This window comes from Leptonychotes weddellii, chromosome 13 (assembly GCF_054177405.1).
Source record: "Leptonychotes weddellii isolate Sample4059 chromosome 13, ASM5417740v2, whole genome shotgun sequence".
Taxonomy (NCBI): domain Eukaryota; kingdom Metazoa; phylum Chordata; class Mammalia; order Carnivora; family Phocidae; genus Leptonychotes; species Leptonychotes weddellii.
In genome coordinates, this window is record NC_138381.1 from 16111038 (window position 1) to 16134911 (window position 23874).

Sequence of the window (23874 nt, forward strand, 5' to 3'; positions counted from 1 at the left end):
TCACTGGATACCCAGGTTGCTTCTGGGATTTACTGTTTTAAATGATGCTGGAAAAACCCTCATAATAAATATTTAAACATTTCCTACATGTTCAGCTATGGCTATACAAACTTAGATGTCTAAGATGCTAGATTTGATACAAAGCATGCAATCAGCCAAGTGGTTCCACTCAAGGCAACTAAGACTTGACTAAAACATATAAGAAACTGTAACATAAAAGTAGAAGATAGAAAGTCTCTTCTAGGAAAGCAATTGTTTTTGCTGCAAAAATTTTTTTTAAAGTAAGCTAGATACCCAACCTTGAACTCATGACCCCGAGATCAAGAGTTGCATGCTCTACTGATTCAACCAGCCAGATGCCCCTTTGCTGGAAAATTACTATGCAAGTTATTCAAGGAGTTTTGGTTTTCTTCTCTAGAGTAGGAATGACAATAAAACCTTCAGCAGGGTGGTGTGGGAAGTTTCGAGAAGCCAGTGCCCCTAAAGCATTTCGTGCAGGGCCTGGGGTGCAGTTACCACTAAGTAAATGTGAGCTGCTATTGTTAACAATGTCAAGTACAGGGCAGTGTGATGCTTTTGTAAATAATGCCAGGCTCTGTGTCTGTCTTCATGCAGCCCGTGGCCTTTGTGTAAATATTTTCCTACTATAACTGAGGTTGTGCTCGTCCCTTCTGCAGTCACTTTAAACAGGGGTGTGCACACAAACACAAAGTCAGGGTGTGGGTGGGGGTAGTTCGGAAGGGAGGTGAGGGAGTGCTCCCAGGAAGTTCTTAGTAAAGTGTGAGGGCCTAAGCTTGTCTTTAAAATGTATCACAAAGTAAAGTCTCAGAATATCAGCGTTAGCAGAAACCGGGTATCCTAGGGCAGGGTTTCCCAAACGTTGCCAGCAACCCGCAGTGAGAGATGCAATTGCATTAAGATCCACAATGCAAATAAATGTGTCTATGTGTTGGTTTTGTCAGGGGGTCTCAGCAAACAGTACTAACTCTCGCAACACCTGCTGTACTCTGATATTTTACCGGCTGTTTCATTTTATTGTAAGGTTGGTTATGGATTCACTTTATTTTGCTGGGTAGAGACCCCAATTTGAAATACTACCTTAAAGTTTGTGTATGCTCTAAGAAAAAGAGTTTGTAGCTACATTTTTGCTGTTGTTAATTCTCACCAAAACATTTAATCACTAATGAATGGTTTTGTTCTTTTTTTTTTTTTAAGATTATTTATTTATTTATTTGACAGAGAGAGAGAGAGAGAGAGAGACAGGAGAGAGGGAACACAGGCAGGGGGAGTGGGAGAGGGAGATGCAGGCCTCCCGCGGAGCAGGGAGCCCAATGTGGGGCTCGATCCCAGGACCCCGGGATCATGACCTGAGCCGAAGGCAGACGCTTAACGACTGAGCCACTCAGGCGCCCCTGAATGGTTTTGTTCTTAGTTGCACGATAATTTGAACTTGTGGGTCGCTCTTCAGACATCCTTGTTTGTGAGTGAGATAGTGTTCTGTTAAAAGGGCACCGTAACAGGATGCAGGCAGAATTCAGCCAAACACTGGGCACGGGTCATAAGTCACACTGTTTTTTTTTTTTTTCTTTTAAACCAGGTGGTTCCAGTTTGCCACCAGCATGAATTCAGAAAGAGACTCAGAAACGACCTTTGAGGAGGATTCTCAGCCTAATGATGAAGTGGTTCCCTATAGTGATGATGAAACCGAAGATGAGCTTGACGACCAGGAGCCTGCGGTCGAACCAGAACAGAACCGAGTCAACAGAGAAGCTGAGGAAACCCGGGAGACCCTCCGAAAAGGTAACCTCCCTGGGACTGGACGCTGGGTCCTGTCCGTGTCAGCCCCCACGGGGCAGCAGCGACAGGTGCAAAGGCCAGCCGGCCCATGGTAGGTGGTCCAGGAGGTCTCTCCCCTCTCTGAGGATATAGCTGGGAGAATGGTTGCTGGGCTCGGACAAGCACATGTTGTCCTCAGCATGCAGGGCTGCTCGACCTACCTGACCAGGTCTGCCTGGGATATGGCAAGCGTTGGTTAGTGTCGACTTTTAGAAGGGAGTTGCATATGGAAGAATTTGCTTGTTCCTGCGCCCAGGAAGCTTGGCGCTACCATACCTTTTGCTCAGTCATTTGTGACCGTGAGATGGTATGGGCTCTGTTTGCTATGAGGGGCCTGTCATACATGCAGCAGACAGCAGAATCGGGGCAGCTCCGAGGCTCCCTGACCAGGGGCCAGGGCCGGACAGTAACTTAGGCTCTGGGTGCCACGCGCTCTCTGTCACACCTACTCAACTCTCCTAGGAGTTCTTAAAAATAGCCCTAGACTGTCCGTCACTTAGGCCGACAGAGTGTAGCTTACTCCCCTGCAGCTTTTCTATTTCATTTTCCGCTGCTTCTCCCACCCTGGTAAGCAAATGTGATCTTTTCTTGTAGACAATCCTTTCCTTCTTGGGCCCCAGATTTGTTCCAGATTTCAGATGGAAAATATTTCTTCCATGGTCCCTCGAATTCCAGCTAAATAGCTTCTGTTTTCTCATTTACAGAAGTTTCTGCTAAGTTACGGTTTCTGACTCTGGGGATGTTGTCTCCACAGCCTCGGTCAGAATAACCTCTGATTCTATCTGGCTTCCCCAAAGTCTCCATCACTAACCCATCTGTCCTCCAAGTCCCCACGAAGCCCGCTTCCCTTGTGTCGCTCCCTGCTCCCTTCATCTTTCCTGCCGGCTTCTGCTCCCTGGTCCATGTGGGGTTTTCAAACCGTTTTCACCTGTAGGAAGAGCAACAGGGCATGAGATGCCACCCGTGGGATGATCCATCCTGCTCTGGCCAGAGGCTGCCTCTCTCCCCGCCGCTGTGTGGGGAGGTTCTCCATGGGGGAGAGCACGTGTCCAAATGCGCATCCACCCACAATGGGCTCCGAAGCCTGGTAGGCCATGGACCCATTGTAGACTGTTTGCCATCCTTGGTTTTCCATAGCAAACATTTAGAATGATCAGAACTTGCTGTGCATTTCTGGCTGCAATTCCAAGCTCTTGAGAGTTAAGCTTAAGTGCTTTCTGCCTTGAAGCAGAAGGTACTAAAATCATGTAAACTTAAGCTAAGTGAAAATGGAAACACTGCTAATCCAGACAGGAATGTGGCCTCTGTCATAACAGGTCCAGGCTGGATGGTGTTCGAGGGGGGGATCAAGCCGAAGTAGCCTGACGAGTTAGCAAAGGAGTTCTAGGCGACTGCCCCAGTCCTGAATACCTTGTTTCTTCCTCATTCCTTCCCCCACTGAGCCTCTCCGTTTCCTAGCACAATCTCCGATTCGCTATCATATGTGGCTATCTGATGAGTTGGCAGAGAACCGGCTCAGTGAGGTTCAGGGTGAACTTTGCTGTTGGTGCTTGGTGCCATGCTATCAGATGTGTGGTCCAGGACGCAACAAAGGACCGGGGCTGGGTGCATGCAGAAATGTCAGGGAAGTGTGTAGTGGGTGGCAGCTCTCACCTCTGGTTTTCTTCCAACTCCGCCTTCACGTCCTGGTGCTCAGGGCCATTTCCTGATCATTCCGTTTGCAAGTCATCTTCCTTATAGATTTCTACTGTTGGAATACAGACCTCAAGGGAGCCCAGACTTGATCTTGGCTCTTCATAGTCTTTTCCAAAGGTGGCTTATATTTTTAGGGGAATCTGGTGGTTCTCATTTCTTTCTTTCTTTTTTTTTTTTTTTAAGATTATTTATTTATTTATTTGAGAGCGAGAGCATGAGGAGGGGGAGGGGTAGAGGGAGAGGGAGAAGGAGAAGCAGACTCCCCACTGAGCAGGGACCCTGACACGGGGCTCGATCCCAGGACCCCAGGATCATGACCTGAGCTGAAGGCAGATGCTTAACGACTGAGCCACCCAGACACCCCCCCCCCACCTTTTTCTTTTTTTTTCAAGATTTTATTTTTAAGTAATCTCTACACCTACACCCAGTGTGAGGCTCAAACACACAATCCCAAGATGAAGAGTCGCATGCTCTACCGACTGAGCCAGCCAGGTGCCCCTGGTGATTCTCATTTCTTAAAATTCCTGTCAAATGACCTTGCTTGTGACTTTTAGAAATACTATTATCCTAACACCTCTACCTGCCCTTCCAAACACACAGAGGACATTCAGTAAGTGCTAGAACCTCTCTCCCTACATTCCCATTTCTGCCCTGCACGCCCCACAACAGATTGGCTTCCTCTCCTCCTCCCTCTGTCCCTCCCTTTTTCCTCCTCTCCCCTCCTTCTCCCTTCTTAATTTTTTTTTTTTTTTTCATATTCTCACTTGGTCATTTTCCCAATTAAGGTTGTGTCATTCTGACTTTTTTCAATTTAACCATCCTCTGTCTGTCATGAGATTTTATATGAAGGACAGTTTTCTTCAAAGAAATCAGTTCTGGGACGCCTGGGTGGCTCAGTCGGTTAAGCGTCTGCCTTCGGCTCAGGTCAGGATCCCAGCGTCCTGGGATGGAGCCCTGCATCCGGCTCTCTGCTCAGCGGGAAGCCTGCTTCTCCCTCTCCCTCTGCCTGCTCCCCTGCTTGTGCTCTCTCTGTGTCTGTCTCTGTCAAATAAATAAAAAATAAGATCTTAAAAAAAAAAAAAAAGTTCTTTAGAAACCAGAGCATGAGTCACTCTGTGAAGTCCTGTGGGGCCGAGGAACGCCAGAGGCCAGTGCCCATCACAGCAGAGCCGTGCCTAAAAATGCATGAACCACATTCAGTCCTTTAACAGTATTGTCTGAGTGCAGAAAGTTGGTTTTTCATTTATTTTTTTAAAAAGATTTTTACTCATTTATTTGAGAGAGCGAGAGAGAGAGCGCATGAGTGGGGTGAGGGGCAGAGGGGGAAGCAGCTCCCCACTGAGCTGGGAGCCTGATGCAGGGCTCAATCCCGGGACCCCGGGACCATGACCTGAGCTGAAGGCAGACGCTTAACTGACTGAGCCACCCAGGTGCCCCAGAAAGTTGGTTTCTTAAAGATGCCCTAGCCCAACTGACTTCAGCAAGTGTTTTGAGAGGCCCATTTTGAGTGCGTTTCCGTTGAAGGACCTTGGTTATGTGCTGTGAGCCTCCAGAACAAGGGTAAACATGCTGTTAGAATGTGCCACAGAGGAGGGGTAAACCCACAGATTTTACTGGACTAATTTTACCCTTAGTTTACTTTGAGCAAGGTTGGGCAAAAACAAATGGCAGTGTTTCCCATGCTATGGTATGGACCCTTGTTTCCTGATGAGACACGAGAACAGCATTTCCCAGGGTGCGATCTGGGAAACACGACGTTTGCCAGATGCCTTAGGACACAAAGAGATCTGTGGCCCCCGAGACCAGAAACTCAGAATTCTTGAACCTCTTTTTGGAGCTTAAGGTTGTCCATTAGCTTAAAAGGATCCAAGAAGTTGAGGCATTAAAGAAGTCAGTTTAATTTTATTCAGCCACAGGTTCCTAAAATTCCTTGACTCTAGAATGCTGTGGGGTTTTTAAATTTTTTTTTTTTTTTCCCATCCCACCATCTTGGTGTCCCCTAGGTCAACTCCTTGGGTAATTCTGGGCCAGTCAGGAACCAGCTTCCAGATGAAGTCCTTGGGAAAGCATAAGGGCTCGGGAGAGGCTCCTGGATTAATGCAAACTGGCTCTTTCTTCCGAGCATGGGGATGAAGGTGAAAGCTGTCTCGGACTGTCTCCTGCCTCCTTGGCCCACTGCCTCACTGATCACCTCTCCCATCTGCCCGCTCTGCTGGCTTACGTGTGTACTCGCAGCTTCCCTGTCCTGCAGCACGTTCTTACCGGAATCCTGCCTTCTGCCTTGCGCTGGCGGCCTGTCTCCTGTTCTCATGGCCAAGCTTCTGGAAACCCCTTTCTCTAGCACCACATCCTCCCGTTCCCCTGGGTTCTTCCCCTCTATGGGCTACCCCACTAGGAACCCCAGTGCCAAGGCCAGTGAGCTTTTCGTCAGCTATCATATTCCAACCTTTGTGATATCCAACCTTTATCACCTTGGTGACAGCCTCTCCTTTGGGAGTGCTGAGCTCCTTGGAAGGTGGTAACATCCCCTTGTCCCAGAACTCTTCCTGTTTCTCCTTCCTTCTGGAGGATGTTCACATCCCCCTTCGTACTCCATTCTCTCTCTATAGGCCTTCCTTTGGCAAGCTGATTCCCTTTAACCTGCTCACTACCATACTTCTGCATCACTCTGAGAGAAAGGTGCGTGGTGGGGAAGAGGGAGGACGCTGGGTGCAGACTGTGGGCTTCAGCCCTGGCTTCACCACTTTCTAGCTGTGTGACCTTGTGGAAAGGACTTCCCCTCTCTGTGCCTCAGCGTGCCCATCTGTGAAATGGGCACAATGTCAGTACCTACTTCATTGGGTAGTTGTACAGATGAAATCAGAAAATCAATGTAGGGGCGCCTGGGTGGCTCAGTTGTTAAGCGGCTGCCTTCGGCTCAGGTCATGATCCCAGGGTCCTGGGATCGAGCCCCGCATCATGCTCCCTGCTCAGTGGGAAGCCTGCTTCTCCCTCTCCCACTCCCCCTGCTTGTGTTCCCTCTCTTGCTGTGTCTCTCTCTGTCAAAATAAATAAATAAAATCTTTAAAAATAAAAAAATAAAAAAACTAACTGAGGGGTGCCTGGGTGGCTCAGTCGGTTAAGTGTCTGCCTTCAGCTCAGGTCGTGATCCCAGGGTCCCGGGATCGAGTCCTGCATCGGGCTCCCTGCTCTGCGGGAAGCCTGCTTCTCCCTCTCCCCCTGCTGTGTTCCCTCTCTCGCTATGTCTCTCTCTGTCAAATAAATAAGTAAAATCTTTAAAAAAAAAAAAAAAAGAAAATCAATGTAAAGGATTTAGGATGGTTTCAGGCACACGGGAAGTGCTCAATAAATGGTAGCTGTTATCCCCACCACCGCTCTGGCCAGTTCCTCCCTTAATGTCTTTCATATCAAACTGAAAGTGTCTACCCTTCCCCATCATCTCCTCTCTTCTTTCCATCATCAGACCTTCTTCTTGACCCCTCTACTTCCTTTTGGGGTACTCAGGTTCTCCCAGACCCCCTCCCTCAGGCTGCAGCTGTGGACTCATTCTTTTAAATAGTTCCTTCTGTCCCCAAATCCAAGTACGGTGAATGGTTGCAGAGGTGGATGGGATGAAGACCAGTTCGTTTTCCCAGCAATGAGTTTGCCCACACTTTGAGTAAATTTGGGGTGATTTAGGGTCACCCCTGCCTCTGCCATCCTACAAGCCTTTCCCATGAACACAGTCTTCTCCAGCCTTTTTGTTTGCAGACCTGTGGTCACTCATGCCGCTCCCACCCCCCTGCTTTCCTAGGCCCCAGTGGTTTCTCAGGTGAAGCCTTCCACCTGGTGTCCGGTAGTTCAGCGTACCCGCAGGAGGTCAAGGCATAAGTCTCTCCAAACAGAGAGCAGATTTGTGGAAAAGTTCACCCATGCCCACGTGAAACCTCAGGGACAAAGCGAAAGCTTGTAGGAAGAGCCCCACTTCTGCAGTGACTTGGTCTTGTAATGGGTTGACCTGTGTTTCCACTCCGAGGGCTGGGACAGAGGAGCCTGGCCTGCTTCCTTGTGTAAAAGACATGCTTGAGCTGCCAAGTGAGAGATGGGGAGCAGCTCACTAGGAGAGGGGAATGGGAGGCAGGAGGGTCCTCTCAGGGCACCAGGCTCTGTGCCTGGGGGCGTTGTAGAGGCTCAGTGGGCATCTGTGGTTGAATGCCTCAGAGAGCTTCAACACAGGTGTGAATAGGGAATCAGGTGCGCTCCTCAGCGGCCTTTCCTGGTCAAGGAAGGCTTCCTGGAGGCGAGGACACCTGAGCTGAGTCCTCGGTACGTGTGAGAGGGAAATCAGCCCCACTGGTGTCAGGAGCAGGATGTTCTAAGCAGAGGCAGCAGGAAGGGAGGCTCCGAGGAGCTGAGCATTCAGGGAAGCGGGAGTCATTTTTGGAGCCTAGATGATTAGCTGGGTCAACAGCCATGCCCGAGATTGGACCTTCTCCTGAAGGCCCCAGTTTTAGACAGCGTTTTAGGCTGAAAATAACATGGCTAGATGTGCAGTGGCCTCCTCCCAGATTGGCTGCTCCTGTAGCCACGCTTGCTCCTCCCAGTCCAATCGTCATCCGGGTGGGGGTGGGGGAATGACTTCCCTGCACTTGGGATCGGACTCCAGCTCCTTCCCTTGGCTGCTCGGGCCCATGTGATCTGGCCCTGTTGTCCTCTCCCAGCTGCCTGCCTTACTCACTCACCCCGTCCTACCCTCGGTTTCTAATTCATGCACGCCTCCCCAGCCCATGACTTTCCATCCACTCTTCCCAAAGCAGCCCCTTCCCTGTGCCTGGCTCCTTCTCATCCTTCAGCTCTCATTGGAATTGTCACTTCCATAGAGAAGTCTTCTGTGAGCCCCAGCCCTAGCCTGGAGCAGACCCCCCGTTGTAGGAGCCCCTTGCACTTTCCTTCATACTCCCGAGGGCACTTAGGATTATGTCCTTGAATGACTGTGTGACTCTATGTAGACTGTTGTCTTCATGAGAATTTGAGGCACTTAAGATTATGTCCTTGAATGACTGTGTGACTCTATGTAGACTGTTGTCTTCATGAGAATTTGAGGCCATGCTTATCCCATGCAAAGCCCAGAAAAGGCACTCAATGAATATGTCGGGGACATGGATTTATTTAGAAATCCCATGTTGGCAACAGCAGGGAGAAGAGAGTAGACAATAATCCAAGTAAAAACTGGTAAGGACCTAAACCAAGATGGCCAGGATGGACAAAAGGGTGACAGATCATGATCAATGTTAGGGATTTGACATTCACAAATCCCATTAGATCTGAGGGTCAAGAGAAAAGGAGGCCTGAGGAATAACTTCTGGCTTAGGCGCCCCAGTGGATAGTCTAGTGGTCTATTGCTGTATGAAAAACCACTCCAAATCTGTTGGCACAAAGTCGTCGTCATGGTGCTCACAGATTCTATGAGTCTGGAGTTCAGACAGGATGTGGCAGCAGTGACTGGCTTCTGCTCTAGGATGTCTGGGCCCTAAGCTGTGTGAAGACCTGAACAACCAAGGTGATTTGAATGACTGGGACCTGGAATCATCTGGAAGCTTCTTCTCTCATGTCTGGCACCTGAGCTGGGTAACTCAAAGGCTCAACTGGGTCTGCAGATGGAAACATCTCTGCTTGGTTTGGGCTTCTGCCAGCATGGCACTGGGCTGCAATGGGAGTCCGATGAGGGGGGCCACGTCTGCAGAACTAGCATCCCAAAAGATCAAGATCAAAGCGGAAGCTGGTTGCAGAATTTGGGCAGCATCGCTAGTGCTGAGCATCTCTTGGTTATGAGAGAGTCACTGAGGCTAGGTCTGACTCAGGGGAAGGGAAATTAGATGCCCTTTGTTGAGGAGGAGTAAGAAGGTCACATTGCAGGTTGGGAGACACTCTTGCAGCCACCTTCAGAGAGTGTTTTCTGCCTCCGTGGATAACGGAGCCGTTTGTAGGGATGAGTAATGCAGGGGCAAGGAGAGAGGGTTGACCTTTTGTAGGTCGAGGAGAGAGGGTTGTTGTTTTGATCCTCACTAGTCGGGGACATCGGTGGGACGTCCACTTGTGTTGCTGGCCACCTGGCAGTTAAAAAAAAAAAAATACAATGGGGCGCCTGGGTGGCTCAGATGGTTGAGCGTCTGCCTTCGGCTCAGGTCATGATCCCGGAGTCCTGGGATCGAGTCCCGCATCGGGCTCCCCGCTCTGCGGGAAGTCTGCTTCTCCCTCTGAGCCTCTCTCTCTCTCTCATGAATAAGTAAATAAAATCTTAAAAAAAAAAAAAATACAATGAAGTGGTCAGAAATGATGTAGAACGAAGCAGCCTTGTTACTGGGAAATGACAGCATTCCACATTCGTAACCACGAGGCGATAGACAGCACTGAGCTTCAGCTCCCAGACGCCCATCCCAGGGAGGGCAGGACTTCTGGGTTCTGCTGCATCACGTAAGTGGCAGGTTCTTAGGGAGAGGGTGACTGCAGGGCATGGCTTTAGGGAAGGAGTCTGTCCGGTGAGTCCTCGGCCCTTGCCCCTTCCACAAGCACACGCACCCCCTCCCACACAGCACAGCCCTCCGCCGGCACCTGGGCTCCAGGCCGCACCCCTGCCCGGCTTGCGTACCTGCTTGTGCTTGAGGCTAGCCGAGACACGTGACGACTGCCTGGCGGAACCCATTCTGCTTCTACAGCTTTGAAATTGGAGCCTATTCACACAGAGGCTCCAGCATCATTTATCTTTGGTTTTGTTTTTTTGTTGTTGTTTAAAGCCGAATAATATAGTGAACAACATCATGTGGGGAATGCTAAGCCACTCACAGAACAGCTTATAGGCGCCTCTGAAGCGTGTGCCCGTGAGCTGCTGGTTCGTTCACATCCAGCCCTTCCTTCTTGCCCAGAGTGGGAGGCTCTCTGTACTTGAAAATATAAAACTGCATTTCTTTCTTTTTTAAAGGTAAGCTCTAGGCCCAACGTGGGACTTGAACTCATGACCCTGAGATCTAATAGTCACATGCTCTACCGGCCAAGCCAGCCAGGTGCCCCCAAACTGCATTTCTTTAAAACTCTCCTCCAGGGGCGCCTGGGTGGCTCAGTCGTTGGGCGTCTGCCTTTGGCTCAGGTCATGATCCCAGGGTCCTGGGATCGAGCCCCGCATTGGGCTCCCTGCTCCTCGGAGAGCTTGTTTCTCCCTTCCCCGCTCCCCCTGCTATGTTCCCTCTCTTGCTGTGTCTCTCTCTGTCAAATAAATAAATATAACCTTTAGAAAAATAAAAATAAAACTCTCCTCCAGCTCAAAATTTTATGGTTCAAAATTCTGTTCAGGGATGAAATGATCAGTGGTTGGCAATATTTAAGATGGAATGTTCAGTCGAGGAAGTTGCCCTTGCTCAGCATGATTTCAGATTGGGTGTGGTGTCAACGAAACAAGGTCAAGTGTATACCTGTTGAAAGTGGTATCCTCCCAGAAGAATCTGGAGATAAGGATGTGGATCTCTAGAGCATCTTTGAATTCATTCTTATCTGGGATCAAAACACAAATTGGCTCATTGAGATATGTCAATCATAGGAAATCCATGAAACATGCTGAAGAGCTATATTTTCCACTCAAGTAGATGCATTTTGACTTTTCAACGCATACCCCATGTGGAAATTCCACTCTGGCTACTCATTTTTTGTCTCGAAGAAGCTGTACGCTGCCTTCTACCACTTTAGCTTTATGAATACCACAGTAACTGTCGGCTTATAAAATGAAGGGTGTGTGGGGTGTTCTTGGCTGAGGGTTTTGTAATGGGGGTGGGGATGATGAGACTGTTCTATCTCGTTTTGTAGAACTTGCTTTTGAGTAATATCGTTTATGACCGAACCTCGAGCAAGAAGCTCTTGCTCATGGAGACCTACGCGGTGGTTGTTTTTCTGAAGGCCAGTTTGAAACCTGCGTCTCTTAAGTAGGTTTTTGATGATAGAAGTCACCTTAGGAAGACACATGCGCTAACCAGGGGTTCTCAGTCCTGCCGGCACAACAGAATCTTGTGTGGGGCTTTTAAACTCCCTAGATGCCTGGGCTCAGTCCCTGGCGATGCTGAGAGGGTAGGTCTAGAGTGAGGCAAGGCGAGGATCCATATTTTAAAGATTTTTATTTATTTATTTGACAGAGACACAGCGAGAGAGGGAACACAAGCAGGGGGAGTGGGAGAGGGAGAAGCAGGCTTCCCGCAGAGCAGGGAGCCCGATGCGGGGCTCGATCCCAGGACCCTGGGACCATGACCTGAGCTGAAGGAAGCCACTTAATGACTGAGCCACCCAGGCGCCCCAAGGATCCATATTTTAAAATGAATCCCAGGGCACCTGGGTGGCTCAGTCAGTGTCTTCAGTTCCCCCAATGAGACTTGTACCTCTGTGTCTTCTAGCTCGTCTGTGGCACCTCTGTCCATCCAGTCATCCCAGCTGGCATCCTGGCGTCACCTTTTTCTCATTCTGACTTCATTTTGATTTCTTATTCTTCCTTGCCCACATTCAGACCATTGTCCTACAGTTCTTGAATCTGGCTTCTCCATTTCCAGTCCCTTACTGGCTCAGGCTCACATCCACTGTCCCTTCAGTGAGTGCAGTGGTCTCCTGCCTCTAGATTTGTTCCCTTCAAATATATCCTGCTCACTGTTGTGAGTGTGACCAGGGCAAATCACAGTCTGACTGGGCCACTGCCGTCCTGAATCCTTGTGGCTTGGCTGGACATCAGAACCCGTAACCCCATAGACTTCCATCTTTTCCTATATTGTTCACTCTTGATTTATTCCCACCCACCATCCCACTGCCTTTAGAAACATATTTTTTAAAATAGCAAATACAATGGTCGGGCGCCTGGGTGGCTCAGTTGGTTAAGCGACTGCCTTCGGCTCAGGTCATGATCCTGGAGTCCCGCATCGGGCTCCCTGCTCGGCAGGGAGTCTGCTTCTCCCTCTGACCCTCCTCCCTCTCATGCTCTCTGTCTCTCATTCTCTCTCTCTCTCAAATAAATAAATAAAAATCTTTAAAAAAATAAATAAAATAGCAAATACAATGGTGTAATGACCATAAGAAAATCAAGCAACTTACATATTGGCTTTATATGTAAACCTATAGAGGGAAGGAATTGAATTGTAAGCATATTGTTTTAAAAGGTGGTACATGCGGGCGCCTGGGTGGCTCAGTTGGTTAAGCGACTGCCTTCGGCTCAGGTCATGATTCTGGAGTCCCTGGATCGAGTCCCGCATCGGGCTCCCTGCTCGGCAGGGAGTCTGCTTCTCCCTCTGACCCTCCCCCCTCTCATGTGCTCTCTCTCATTCTCTCTCTCTCAAATAAATAAATAAAATCTTTAAAAAAAAAATAAAGGTGGTACATGCATATAGATGTAATTATAGGAGGGAACAGTGAAGATGAAGTCTCCTAACTTGTCTCCTCTTTCCTTCAGCATGTGGTTTCCTTTCCCAGAAAGAAACTGTTGTTGTCAGTTTCTCAAATGTCCTTCTGGAGATATATACACACTTGTACATGCAAAGAACACTTACCCATGTCCCGTATACCCACAGATAGTTAACACACCTGTCCCAGTACGTGTATATGCATGCATCCCTGTTGTGCATTAATTCTGTGTGTCCCATAGCTGAAAGCACAGTATGGTAGACACCCCTGCTTTTGTCCCTTAGTGTAATTTGGAGATCTTCTCTGTGAGTACATGGAAAGCTGCCTTATTCTTTTTTTTTTTTTTAAGATTTTATTTATTGAGAGAGACAGAAAGCATGAGCAGGGGAAGGGGCAGAGGGAGAGGGACAAGCAGACTTCCCGCTGAGCAGGGAGCCTGATACAGGGTTTGATCCCAGGAGCCCGACTGAGATGACCTGAGCTGAAATCAGATGCTTAAATCGACAGAGCCACCCAGGCGCCCCAGCTGCCTTATTCCTTTTTGCAGACTGCATAGACTTGTCATGTAGTTGTTTAACTAGCTGCTCATGGTGGCATTTGGGTTGTTTCTGATCTTCCCGATAAACAGGGCTCTGTCGAATAGCGCCAAGACATGTCATTTCTCCTGTGTATGAATATATATGTGGGGGGTAAATTCTTACACATGGGATTGCTCCATCAGCCGGTGCACGTGGGTGTGTTAAAATGTGACAGATGTGTGGGGCGCCTGGGTGGCTCAGATGGTTAAGCGTCTGCCTTCGGCTCAGGTCATGATCCCAGGGTCCTGGGATCGAGCCCCGCATTGGGCTCCCTGCTTGGCGGGGAGCCTGCTTCTCCCTCACCCTCCTACTGTTCTCCCAGCTTGTGCTCTCTTGCTCTCTCTGTCAAATAAATAAATAAAATTAAAAAAAAAAAAAAAAGACTTTCTTTAAAAAAAATAAATAAATAAAAGTAAAATCTAATAGATGTGGTCCAGTTGCTGTTCACAGAGACCACTTAAGGTGGCCTGACCCTCCCTCTCTTTTCAATCCAGTGTGTCATCAGATTCTTTCCTCTTTGCCAATTTTGCCATTGTAGGCTAAAAATTGGTACCTCCCAGAAGAACTGCACTTTTTTTTTTTTATGAATTTGAGTATCTTTTCACATATTTAAGACCATTTGAATTTCCCTTTGTATGAAATGTCTATTCATGTCCTTTACCCATTTCTCTCTTCTGTGGTTTGTTGGTTTTTCTTTTTGATGTTAAACTTTAGATCTTTTTACTCTTGCTTTGTTGTAGTTCATACCAACCCGTGTCGCTGTTTGGCTGTTGGCATGTCTATAAGCAAGAATTCAGAATCAGAAGTAAGGATGAGGGGCCTGGGGAACTTCCTTTCTGTATGTCAGCGGTCAGAAATTTGGGTGACGTCGGGAGCACTCTGAACATCATGTAGCCGTGTTTAGATGTATTGAATACACATTTACCAAATTTAGGGACAACTCTGAGCCATAGCCGGCTGATGTCACATGCGTATCTGGACACATGCATCGGTGGTTTTACAAACGCTATTAGTTGCTATCTTCATAGCTTTTTACCAAAGGGCCATACGTGCATTTTTTGGTGGTAAGTTCATTATTTCTTCTCTTTTCTTAGTATTTTCATTCTAGAAAATGGGACAAGCTATCTTCTTTTTCTATAAATTAGTCTTGTGGTCCAAATGTCTAGGAAAGTTCTCTGTTTCCACGTGAGCAATTAGTAAACGTTTGATCAAGAAGACAAATATTTCCAAGTGCTATTTTGCTGCCCTTCCTAAAGGCATGTGCTTCAGTGCAGCATTTCTCAAACCGTATTAGGAGGTGTTCTGTGATTTAAAAAAAAAAAATGTGCCTGTGGTCACACTAATTTTGAAAAGACTGAATTAAATACAATTAAATAAATTTCTTCTCTGAGCCTTTAATGTACCAGTGGGTCCGCTGAATGTCCAAAAGAGGGATGCAGTATGACATGCTGTCGTTTGCACATGTATTTAACCACAGAACACTGTTTTTACTTTTTTTTATGGTCTCCACTCGAAATATTCCTCAAGCAATTAGCACAACGCTCAGCGGAGAATCAGGAGAAGACATCAGTTTGTTTGCCCTCTGATTAGTCTGAGTTTTGCCAAACAAGGAACCTTTTGGAAATTGGGTTATTGATTATTTGGCTGCAATCAGATTTCTAAAATTAACTAGAAAATTCCTGTGGTTAAGGTCAGCATGTTGCAGATAAAGACATACTGGTTACTTTCTCCAGTCTCCCCAAGGTGTTATCGCAGCATAAAATTAAGAGACCAAGGGCATTTCTGGTAGACCCTTCACTGCCCCTGCTTGAGGTCAGACACCCTTTCTCTCAGAAGCATCCACATCAAAATGGGCTGCGGATGAGGCGTAGTGTGGGCCGGACAGGGACCACTGGCTGGGGACTTAAACATGAGGGAAATTTCAAGCAAACTGAGAGTTGCTGGAGGGGAAGTAGGTGGGCGGATTGGGGTAACTGGGTGATGGGCATTAAGGAGGGCACGTGATGGAATGAGCACTGGGTGTTATATACCACTGATGAATCACTAAATTCTACCCCTGAAACTAATAATACACTATATGTTAGCTAAATTGAATTTATTTATTGATTTTTAAGATTTTATTCCTTTATTTGAGAGAGAGAGAGAGCGGGCACTAGCAGGAGGAGGGGCAGAGAGAGAAGCAGACTCCCTGCAGAGCAGGGAGCCCAACTGGGGGCTCAATCCCAGGACCATGGGATCATGACCTGAGCCGAAGGCAGACGCTTAACCGACTGAGCCACCCAGGTGTCCCAACTGAATTTAATTTTTTTTTTTTTTAAAGATTTTATTTATTTATTTGACAGAGAGATACAGCGAGAGAGGGAACTGAAGCAGGGGGAGTGGGAGAGGGAGAAGCAGGCTCCCCGCAGAGCAGGGAGCCCGATGTGGGATTCGATCCCAGGACCCTGAGATCATGACCTGAGCCGAAGGCAGACGCTTAACGACTGGGCCACCCAGGTGCCCCTCCAACTGAATTGAATTTAACTAAAAAATTAAAACAAACAAAAAAGAACCACAAGGGAGCCAAGGAATCTAGCTCATTAACTAACTGGGCAGCTTATTCTTTCGAGTTTTTCTGAGATTGATTTTTATCCCTTCCCCTTGGCCTTTTCTTGCTTCTTGAGGAATCCAGTCTATTTTCCTTCTCAGCCTTCCTGGGGCTTAGAACGGCAGCTCGGTGACGTTCTGGGACACTGGTAGCCGGAGGTGTGTCGCGAGCCATCTGCAAGCTAAAACAAACCATTAAAAGCACATACGTTTTCAAGTTACCATAACACAGAATGGATTCAAGATGACCCTACAAAATACCTTTTCTACCCACTTTTATTTAGATCTATTTTTTTTTTTTTAAAGATTTTATTTATTTATCTGAGACACAGAGATACAGAGTGATCACAAGCAGAAGGAAAGGCAGAGGGAGAGGGAGAAGCAGGCTTCCCGCGGAGCAGGGAGCCCGATGCGAGACCCGATCCCAGGACCCTGAGATCATGACCTGAGCCGAAGGCAGACACTTAACGACTGAGCCACCCAGGCGCCCCAGATTTCCTATTTGAGTGGGGAAGAAATGTTCTGATTGCGTACGTTATATTCTGATTGCACAACAGATAGTGCGCATTTTAACAGTGCATCTGAGTCCTCTTATAGTTCCATTTTAGTTTTCCCATTTGATAAATTGCACTTCCACTAGAAAGAGGCTGGGTGCAGTTCCTTTTGTAATGGCATGATCATTATGATTACCCAGTGATTGGCAGCCAAAATGATGCAGGGAGGAATTTTCAGTAATGGTACTGTGGTTCTTAAAAAAGTAACCGGGTTGGGACGCCTGGGTGGCTCAGTCGTTAAGCGTCTGCCTTCGGCTCAGGTCATGATCCCAGGGTCCTGGGATCGAGCCCCGCATCGGGCTCCCTGCTCCGCGGGAGGCCTGCTTCTCCCTCTCCCATTCCCCCTGCTTGTGTTCCTTCTCTCGCTGTGTCTCTCTCTGTCAAATAAATAAATAAAATCTTTAAAAAAAAAAAAAAGTAACCGGGTTAATTATCTGCATTCTTCAGTAGTCCACACTTGTCCCTTTTGCGTTATTATCTGTACCTCCTATGAAGGAAAAGTCTAGAAAATCCTTTAAAAAAAATGAAATACAATATTTTCAAAAGTATGTCTTTACTTTGATAATTGTATAAGACCAATAATTTTAGAATTCTTTACCTGTAAATGCTCTTTAATATATTCCCATCTCCAAAAATAGTTCAGTCCCGTTAGTTGTTAATTTCCCTCCCTTGCCAGTGTGCCGGGGAGGGAGGGGTGCATCCAAACTGGCTTGACCCACTCATGTATATCCTACAAAGGAAGTTCGTCTGGTGTGCATGTTCAAACCCAAGTCACTGGAGGACCTGAGCTTCCTCAATTTTCCTTCCTGATTGATGACATCCTTGTCTTGAGTTTTCATAGCAGCGGCATGCTTATCCCTTCCTGTTGGGAAACCAAGCACTGCCTGATACTTGACTTCCACCTTTCCTGCTGGAAAGGTCAACCCTGTGCTCGTAAGCAACGCTCCCACCTCAGCTCACGGGCAGACTTCTCAGGGTGGTTTGGAGCATAGGTTACAAAAACAGGCCCAGTCCGTACAGTGAAGTGGACAGAGAAACCGGACTCCTTGGCATGACGCCTTATACACAGTAAGCACTGAACAAATGTTAACTATTGAGCTACACATCCTGGGACAGAAGAAGTCAGGAGTAGATGGGTAAAGCAAACCCGGTGGGTGGAAATATTGTTCCTCTGTAGATGTAGACTGACTGCCTGGTGCATCATCTCTGAAGGTCCCTTTAGCTGAAATTTCCAGTAGGTGCTGGGCTCCATCAACAGGAGATCCATTGAGTTAGAAAGGACTTGAGCCAGAGGTAAACTAGATCTCACCTTGCGGGCTTTACCTTTCCTATTCGAGGTCTGCAAGCATATCCTCCACGAGTACCTTCAGCACGTCAGGGGAGGCCCCAGCCTGCCCGCAGAGAGCTGCCCAGTGTGGTGATTGCAGGTCTGTTGCCAAAGCAGCTAACCCTGCAGCAGCGGGACCCTCGTTTCAGTTTTGCTGAGTGAAGGCCGTGTAAGTCGACAGTTTGGGAGCCAGGGAGTCACCAAGCCCAGAGCCGAAGCTCGGAAGGAAAGAAGGGAGGACCAAACACCCAGTAGGAGGAATTCCTATCACCACAGGATGGCTGACAACTGCTATAAGATAGGGGGTGACAGGTCAACTCAGAAATCTACCTCCAGCGAGTCCTTAGCCAGCTGTGGACCCACTAGGGATGACGAAAAGAAGCGAGTCTGGATCGGCCCAGGAAGCAACAGCCGCAGCCCCACCACGATGGACCCCGTGACATTTCGCAAATCAGGGAGGAGCCCAGCTCCTGCTAATTCAGGTTCTGGAAGTAAGAGAGCCACTGAGGTGGCTCTTCGTTGAGAAGCTTCAAAGCCAGCCCTACCACAAAACAGTGGTCCCACAGTGAGGTAGAGAGGTGGGTGTTGTGTCTCAGGCTCTGGAGCCAGGAACGGGGAGACCACCATGGAGACGCCAGAGGGTAGCCAGGGGCTGGGTTTTGGGAGCAAGGAGGCGGTAATCTTGGAGTGTCGTTAAAAAGGAGACAGAGGAGCAAGCTACTGTGGGGGCGCAGGCTCAGAGAAGACTTCCTGGAGACTATTCCAGCTTGCCTTTCTTGTGGGTTAAATATCCAGGCCATCTCAGAATGGAACACATCTTCTGTTGGAATCTCTATGTCCCACAGCCTAGTGGTAACCTCACAGTGGATTGATTGTGTGATGTCCCTATGGTGTAACCTGAGACCCCAGTCTCGGGTCAGAGGACCACCACCTCAACTTCACACTCCTTGGAGCCAGTATGATGGCGCCGCCTTGCCTCAGGCCTTCCTGACTGGTTCCCCAATACTGTAGCTGAAGCCATACCACCCACCTCCCTCTCCTCTTCTCCCCCCCCCACCCAGTGTCCCTGAATATAGACTGGACTCCTGTCCCCTCAGGAGGCAGTCAAGAGGAGGAGGAGGGGTACAGCAAGAATTGTGGGCAACTGAAAGAGGAGAGTCATTACCCAGACTTTCCGCTTCTAAATAGATAACTGAAAAAAATTCTTAAGAGTTCCAGAAGACAGTCTGAGAATGTTCATAGCAAAATAATTTGTAATAGCAAGATGCTAGAAACACCCCAAATATTCACCAACAGAAGAACTGATAACCTGTGGGATACACACGATACTATAAGCCGGTGGCAATGAAGAGCAGTTATCCACACTAATACAGATGAAATTCAGGTAGTGTTGATGGTGGAAAAGCAATTCACAGAAGAATTTAAGCGATACAGCTCAAAACTGGCCTGAACAACTTGACTGGGGGGGTGGGGTGGGGTGGTGGTGGTGCTTACTTAATAAACCTGTACAGAAAAATAAGGGGATGATAAGCACAGATGTTAGGAACGTGGTTGGTGGTTAGGTTGGGAATGAGGAAGATGTGATCTCACAGAGTTAGGAATTGTTCTACTAAACCCGTAGATAGCATCTTCCACTAAGCGTGGAGAAAACTATCCCCAAGGAGAATCTGGTTAGAAAGAGTTAGTACCGGGCGGTGAGGGAGGGGGGGTGGCTAGGGAGAAGGGTTTCATGAGACACCTGTTGGGTGAGAAATGTTCCCCCCAGCAGTAGAGATGCTGTGGACGTTCTAAAGTTCCTTGGAATTCGGATATGCCGACTAAATGGACTGAGTCCGCTCAGTACTGTGGATGTGACATTAAGCGCGTGAGATAAAGCAGTGGACGCTGATCTGTGATCAGGACCCAAGAGTGTTGAATTAGTCAGTGATGGCCTTTTTCTTTGATTTATCCATTCACTAAATATTTAATGGATGATAAACTTTACAAACCAAGTAGATGAGTGTGAAAATAATAATTTGGCTTAATTTAGCTGTGACCTTCCAGGGCTCTGGGATTTTGTTTGGGTCATGTTTAACGAGGATTACTCTTTTAGAACTCCAGTGTTCTATGGACAGTTGGTCAAATTACAACATGTCCATTAGTTTGCTAGGGCTGCCATAACAAAGTGTCACAAACTGGCTGGCTTCAACAGCAGAAACTTATAATCTCACAGATTTTGGAGCCTGCAAGTCCACAATCAGTGTGTGGGCAGGGGTTGGTTCCTCCAGAGGCTGAAAGGGAAGGAAGGGACTGTTCTAGGCCTCGCCCCTTGGCATGTAGGTGGCCAGGTTTTCCCTGTGACTTCACCTCATCGTTCCACTGTGCATTCTGTGTGCAGATTTACTTTGTTTTAGAAGGCCATCAGTCCTATTGGGTTGGGGGCGACTGTAATGACCTCATTGTGTAATATAAAGGTCATATTATAATATAAAGGTTATATTCCAAGGCACAGAGTGGGAGTTCGGACTTTAACATCTGAACTCAGGAAGGACACAATTCAGCCCATAACCATATGCTAATTCTCCGCTTGATGGATTTTTTTCTCTTTCTTTTTAAAAGATTGTACGTGGCAAGTCAAAGCAAATGATCGAAGCTTCCATGAACAACCTCATTTCATGAAAACAAGGTTCTTTTGTATTAAGGAGAGCAAGTATGCGGTAAGTTGATTTTGACTTTCTAAATCCTCTTTACTAAGAGCCAGTTTTTTCCAGTAGCCATTATGCTTACCAGCTTTGTGAGACACCTGCCTTCCAGATCATCCCTGGCCCAGGCCATTGATAATCATTGTCTGTTCTATAGAATATCATGTTTATACATCACATTCCGTTTCATAAAGGTGAGTAGGAGTGACTTGACACAGACCAAAACAAAATTATGTAGATTGAAATTCTCTCTATGTGTGCACAGAGCTCTCTTAACGTTTTATTTATTTATTTATTTATTTATTTATTTAAGATTTTATTTATTCATTTGAAGGAGAGAGAGAGCACAAGCAGGGGGAGAGGCAGGGAGAGAGGGAGAAGTAGACTCCCCGCTGAGCAGGGAGCCCGATGAGGGACTCGATCCCGGGACCCCTGGGATCATGACCTGAGCTGAAGGCAGACAACTAACCATCTGAGCCACCCAGGTGCCTTCTTAACATTTTATATAAGAATTTACAATAATGTCACAGAAGCCTTATGTTTGAAGGTAATAAGAATTTGAAAGGATCTTGATAACTTCTCTCCCCCTTCTCTGCCTGTGATAGATTTAGAGACTTTGAAGATACTTTCACCTCAAAAATCCTTATTACCTTTAACATACGGTAACACCTGTCAAGCGTTCGCTTTTGTGTCGTAATGTGTCTTTTAGTTGGCTAGGCCATCTGTAACAGGGACACAAATGGGCCGGCGTAAGACAACAGAAGTTCGTTTTCTTACAGTTAGGGAGCCAGAAGTCCAAAATCAAGGTGTTGGCAGGGTTGGTTCCTTCTGGGGGGCCTGCGGGAGGGTCTGTTCCAAGCTTCTTCCCCAGCTTCTGGAGGTGGCTGACAATCCTTGGCGTTCCTTGGCTTGTAGCCACATGCCTCCAATATCTGGCTCTGTCTTCACATGGCCTTTTCCCTGTGCATCTCCACATCTGTGTCCAGCTCTCCTCGTCTTCTAAGAACAACCAGTCATTGGATCAGGGCCCACCTTAATCCAGTGTGACGTCTCTCTAACTTGATCCCATCTGCAAAGACCCCATTCCCAAATAAGATGGCAGTCACGGGTCCCAGGATTAGGACCTGAGCGTATCTTTTGGGGCACACAGTTCAACACACAACAGTGTCTTTTCCTTTACATGGTAGCTTTCATCCCTCGAGGAAAAGAGTGTTCCTTCTCCAGCTTTGTGGTCCACACTGATGTCTCCCTTTGCCCCATTTTCTAAGAGGCTCTGAGGAGTCAAGGAATCTGCCAGCAACATCCACATGGTCACAGCCAGATTTGCCACGGAGATCCTTTGGGGGGAAGTGTCTCCTTCTTGTTACTTGTTACTGAGCCTCCAAGGAGTCAAGGAGGCCTGGTTAGAATTAAAGGCGTAAAGGAAATCTCAGTGTCTTTCTGGCTAATGTCCCTGTGTCACCGTAGGCCATCAGGCTTTAAGGATTTTTGCAGGTGTGTCTACACTGGGATAAATGTGTGACCTTATGTAGAATGACTTTCTTTCTTTCTTTTTTTTTTCCCAACAGAATAATGCAATTAAAACATACAAGTATAATGCGTTTTCCTTTCTACCGATGAATTTGTTTGAGCAATTTAAGAGAGCAGCCAATTTCTATTTCCTGATCCTTCTTATCTTACAGGTAATGCCCTTTGATATCTTAAATCTCTTTTGAATTATGACGACTCAGTAACACTGAGGTTGTGGACATGTATAATCTTGAAAGTCGTTATATTAATATCAGGGTTCTGCACGTAAGGGAATAGTGCCTCATACAGAACCAGGATGACAGTGTTCGGTGAACAGGGAAAGGAAGCAAATGGAGATATTTTAACTCTATATTTTTAAAAATTCTATTTCGTCCTGATGTGAGTGTTAAAACTGGTTTTCCTGAAGTGAATACAATTAAAACCTTCACTTTGTAAAATGATTTGTACCTTAAAATTCTATTTTTGTGTGTGCTTGCCCTTTGTTTTTTCTTCAGATGCTTGATTTCTTCAAGAATATTATGTATTTGTTTTAATATTTGGGTCATGATTCTCAGTAAGGTATTTTTGCGAACTGATTTTACATGGACAAAAGGCCTGTTCTTTTCCTGAGTCTTTGTCTCCATTGTGGCAAAGGATTCACTTATCTGGAGAGTGTTAATTTTACCTGTCTAGAAACTGTTGTTATAATCAAAGGAACTCTACACCCTCTAGTTGCCAGAGTATCGACCTTTAGCCCCTGATGTGCAGGCTACAAAGGACAGCATAGCCACTTGGTTTTATCAGATTCTTTACTTTCAGCATTGGATTTGGAAAACAGTCTCATCTGCTGGGATTCGCTCGGGAAGGCTTCATGAAATGGGAGCGTGTGTGTGTCCGGGTGGGGATGGAGGGTGCAGGAAGTGGTGAGGAAACGTGAGAGAGAAACGGATACCCAGCAGATTTGGTAGGGTATGAAATCTACTGGTTTGATAGTATAGAATGGTCCTGTTATCAGGAGGGACCTTTGAAACAGACCCATGTGGAGACAAACACCAAAATTTGAAGGTGATGCTGTATGATAAGTGAGCTATTTTTCCCTACCTTCCTTCTAGCAAGGAAAAGGGGAGTTACACACATTGATAATAATGTGGCAAATGATCTTTCTGTCTTCCAACCAATCCCCAATCATCTTCTCTTAAAGATGGAGCAATTTAAATTAGAATAATAGTTATAGCCTTAGCCGGCCACTTGCTTACATTGTTATATCACTTAATTCTTGTACTCTGTGATGCAAGGGCTATCCTAACCTCCTAATTTTGCAGAGAAACTGAGGCCTGGGGAGGTATAGGAACTTGCTCAAAATCCCAAAGCCCTGAGTAGGAGAGCGGGACAGGATTTGGATCCAGGAACTTCTCTGCAAAGCCTGTCATTTTAACCACTACACAATATGGCCTGATGCTCCATGGGATGATTACGAGAGATCTTTACTAAACTTGCCTCCCAATCTTTTGTTCCGAATTGAAGCCTGTCTTAAGGGGGGCAAGGCCTCCTGCAAGGCCAACCTCTTTCTCAGCCGGACCAGTAGTGATGACCCCCAAAGATGCCCAACGCCGTCATGAGCATTCGGAGGCAGCCACTACCTACTGCTGTCCTGACCTCCAGCCTGAGACCCTCAGGGACCACTGGCTGAGCCACCAGCCCTGGAG

At 47.1% G+C, this 23874-nt stretch overlaps 1 protein-coding gene and 1 long non-coding RNA gene across 5 annotated transcripts in view; one reads left to right on the forward strand and one right to left on the reverse strand.

The window, feature by feature from the left end:
- Positions 1-23874, forward strand: part of ATP8B1 (ATPase phospholipid transporting 8B1) — a 135857-nt gene that overhangs the window by 58423 nt on the left and 53560 nt on the right. For all 4 annotated transcript variants that reach the window (XM_081801123.1, XM_006736928.3, XM_081801124.1 and 1 more), the window contains exons 2-4: positions 1598-1800; positions 20577-20674; positions 22228-22341. In XM_081801123.1, the coding sequence (XP_081657249.1) occupies positions 1598-1800; positions 20577-20674; positions 22228-22341 (415 nt within the window). The remainder of the gene's footprint in view (positions 1-1597; positions 1801-20576; positions 20675-22227; positions 22342-23874) is intronic.
- LOC115942203 (uncharacterized) overlaps positions 9604-23874 on the reverse strand; it is a 95202-nt gene continuing 80931 nt past the window's right edge. The window contains exon 9 of the long non-coding RNA XR_014139576.1: positions 9604-9620. This is a non-coding gene — a long non-coding RNA (uncharacterized LOC115942203). The remainder of the gene's footprint in view (positions 9621-23874) is intronic.